General features: G+C 34.4%; 1 protein-coding gene across 1 annotated transcript in view; it reads left to right on the forward strand.

Moving 5' to 3' along the window:
* The window catches only part of LOC106956204 (tudor domain-containing protein 3-like), a 20,410-nt gene that overhangs the window by 4,848 nt on the left and 13,255 nt on the right, over positions 1-2,307 (forward strand). Inside the window, exons 2-3 of the mRNA XM_015046885.1 lie at positions 363-447; positions 1,852-1,917. Coding sequence (XP_014902371.1) covers positions 363-447; positions 1,852-1,917 — 151 coding nt within the window. The remainder of the gene's footprint in view (positions 1-362; positions 448-1,851; positions 1,918-2,307) is intronic.

A 2,307-nucleotide genomic window follows, 5' to 3' on the forward strand; every position in this document is an offset into this window, starting at 1 on the left:
TTTTTGGTTCAAAAAAAATGGGTTTAAAAAAAAGGGTTTTCCCCTTAGTGGGAAAAAAGTTTTTTTTTTTTTTTTTTTTTTTTTTTTTTTGTCTTATTATTCTGATCTACCCTTGACAAATAAAATTATGTGATTCAGTTGTTTGCTGCTTGAACAATGCACCATCAGGATTTTTTTTTTAATAAGCTGGTACAGTTCTCTCAAACTGTTATGTAACATTTGTAAGAGTCAAGCAATTTATACCTTTTGAAAAAATATATATATATATATTTAATGTTTACAAATCCATGTTTGTTCCTGACTGAAACCGCATAAAACCCTTTTCACCTTCATCTTTTTTCTCCACAATGTGTATCATCCAGGTACCTCAGTGATGAAGGCATTGCAGAATTGAAAGGATCTGCAGAGAAAGTTACACCGAGTGACCTTATTCGCATTGCACTTGATGTGAGTTTTAATTTTCGAAGTTTTAAATTAGTATTTTTGCAATCCGACAGCTCTATTTTTTAGTTCCCAGGGAAATTGCAGATATTGTCTAATAGTTTTTTTTTTTTTTTTACTGCTTTGGGTACTAGAAGTTCCAAAGGTCTGACTTACATTTAGAAAAGTAATAAAAAAAAACAAAGCTGTGGGCACAATTTTAAATGCCATTTCAGTCCATATGGCATATGACTTCAATCTTAATGTCAATCTGGAACTTATTATTGGGGAAGAAAATTGCATTGGCTGTAGTTTCCCGGCATGTAGAGTAACACTTTCTCCTCCCCTCATTTCTCTTTCATCAACTTCTCAGTGTTCACCTTCCATTAGTAAGTGGAAGTGAGATTAGCAATGTATATATAGTTTTTTTTAATGACATGTCAGTAATCTTCTCATTTTCATGATGCGTGTCAGCCGGTATTATTTCTCATTTCTATGTGTATCTTCATAAAGCACGTTGTATTTAGATGGCTCATTTACTTAAAAGTTACTTGAATGCATTAGAAAAATCATTAACATGCTCAGACTGGGGAGCGTTCCCCTCTATGTATTCAGAAGGACAAAAAGGCAGTTCATCTTACCTGTAGTTTCAGATGAGCACAGACTGTTCGCCTCCACTGCGAACGCTCTGACCTTTACGGTTCAGCCTGGAGTGCTGCCAAAAGATCTAAAGCAGCACTTGCACACATCGCCGCACAGCAGGTCCACCCAGCCTTTTTTACTTTAAGATAGAGATAGTAGACTCATGAAACATGTTAAAGTTCAAAGAAACTTAGAATAAAGCTAATATTCTTAATATAAAAGAGTAAGGTTATTGTTGGTTTTTAAATAAAAGTACGATGGAGGGGAACAAAAATTGGGGAATTAGAAAGGATCGCGTTTGAAGTAAAGCCCTTGGTTTTTTTTATTTCTATATCAGGGGAATACTTTAAAATGATCACAAAGCCAGCAAAAACCTGGAGTTTTATTGGCCATATTAACACATTTGTTGACCCCAGAGATGAAAAGACAAAATGTGTTTTGCACCTAATACAACTTGAAAATGTATTTGCTTCTCATTTAACTCATTGGAGATTTGTCTTTAAATATAGACAAGCCTGATGAGAGATTTAGTGTGGTGTGACTGGTTAAATATTTGAAAATGTTATCAGTAATCTTCTCTAAACCATATTATTTGTGGCCACATTAATGCTTTGGTGTGCTGCTGTGCAACTAGATGGATGAAATCGGTGTGCTGTTGATAGATGTTCATCAAAATGTGAATAGTAATATTTTTCAGCAGTATCTCATAATGTCATTTTCATTTCTTGTCATTTATGACTGCTGTGATATGTGTTGTTTCTTTCTAATGATGTAGTGTGTTCTTTACAGAGTGATCTTAGGCCTATTGGGAAAAAGGTTCTTCCATCTGATATAAATGGTGGAAGAACTGAAAAGGTAAGCGATATTCATGTCTATAAAGTGGCTTTAAAAAGGTTTTGCGACCTTAGAAAACTCTTTTGTTTAAATTTCTTTTTGTCACAAATAAATGTTTCATGTTGTCAAACAAATGTCAGTATGGGACAAATGAAACAGGACTATAAGCAAATTGCATTTTTAAATGATGAGTTCACTTGTAATTGGAAAAAAGCCTATTCTCACCCTACGTGGAAAAACTAACCATCCCCATCGTTAAATTATCGATTAATCGTGATTCACCACAGTTTTTTGGAAGGTTGTGTTCAGTTTCACCACCACACCCAGGCCTGATTACTGTAGACCAATTAATCTTTTCAATAGAACCTGCCTGACAACACAAGGTTGGGTCAAAGATCTTTTTCAGACACG

Source organism: Poecilia latipinna, unplaced genomic scaffold, assembly GCF_001443285.1.
Source record: "Poecilia latipinna isolate Pla-1442-1.1 unplaced genomic scaffold, P_latipinna-1.0 Scaffold796, whole genome shotgun sequence".
Classification (NCBI taxonomy): Eukaryota; Metazoa; Chordata; class Actinopteri; order Cyprinodontiformes; family Poeciliidae; genus Poecilia; species Poecilia latipinna.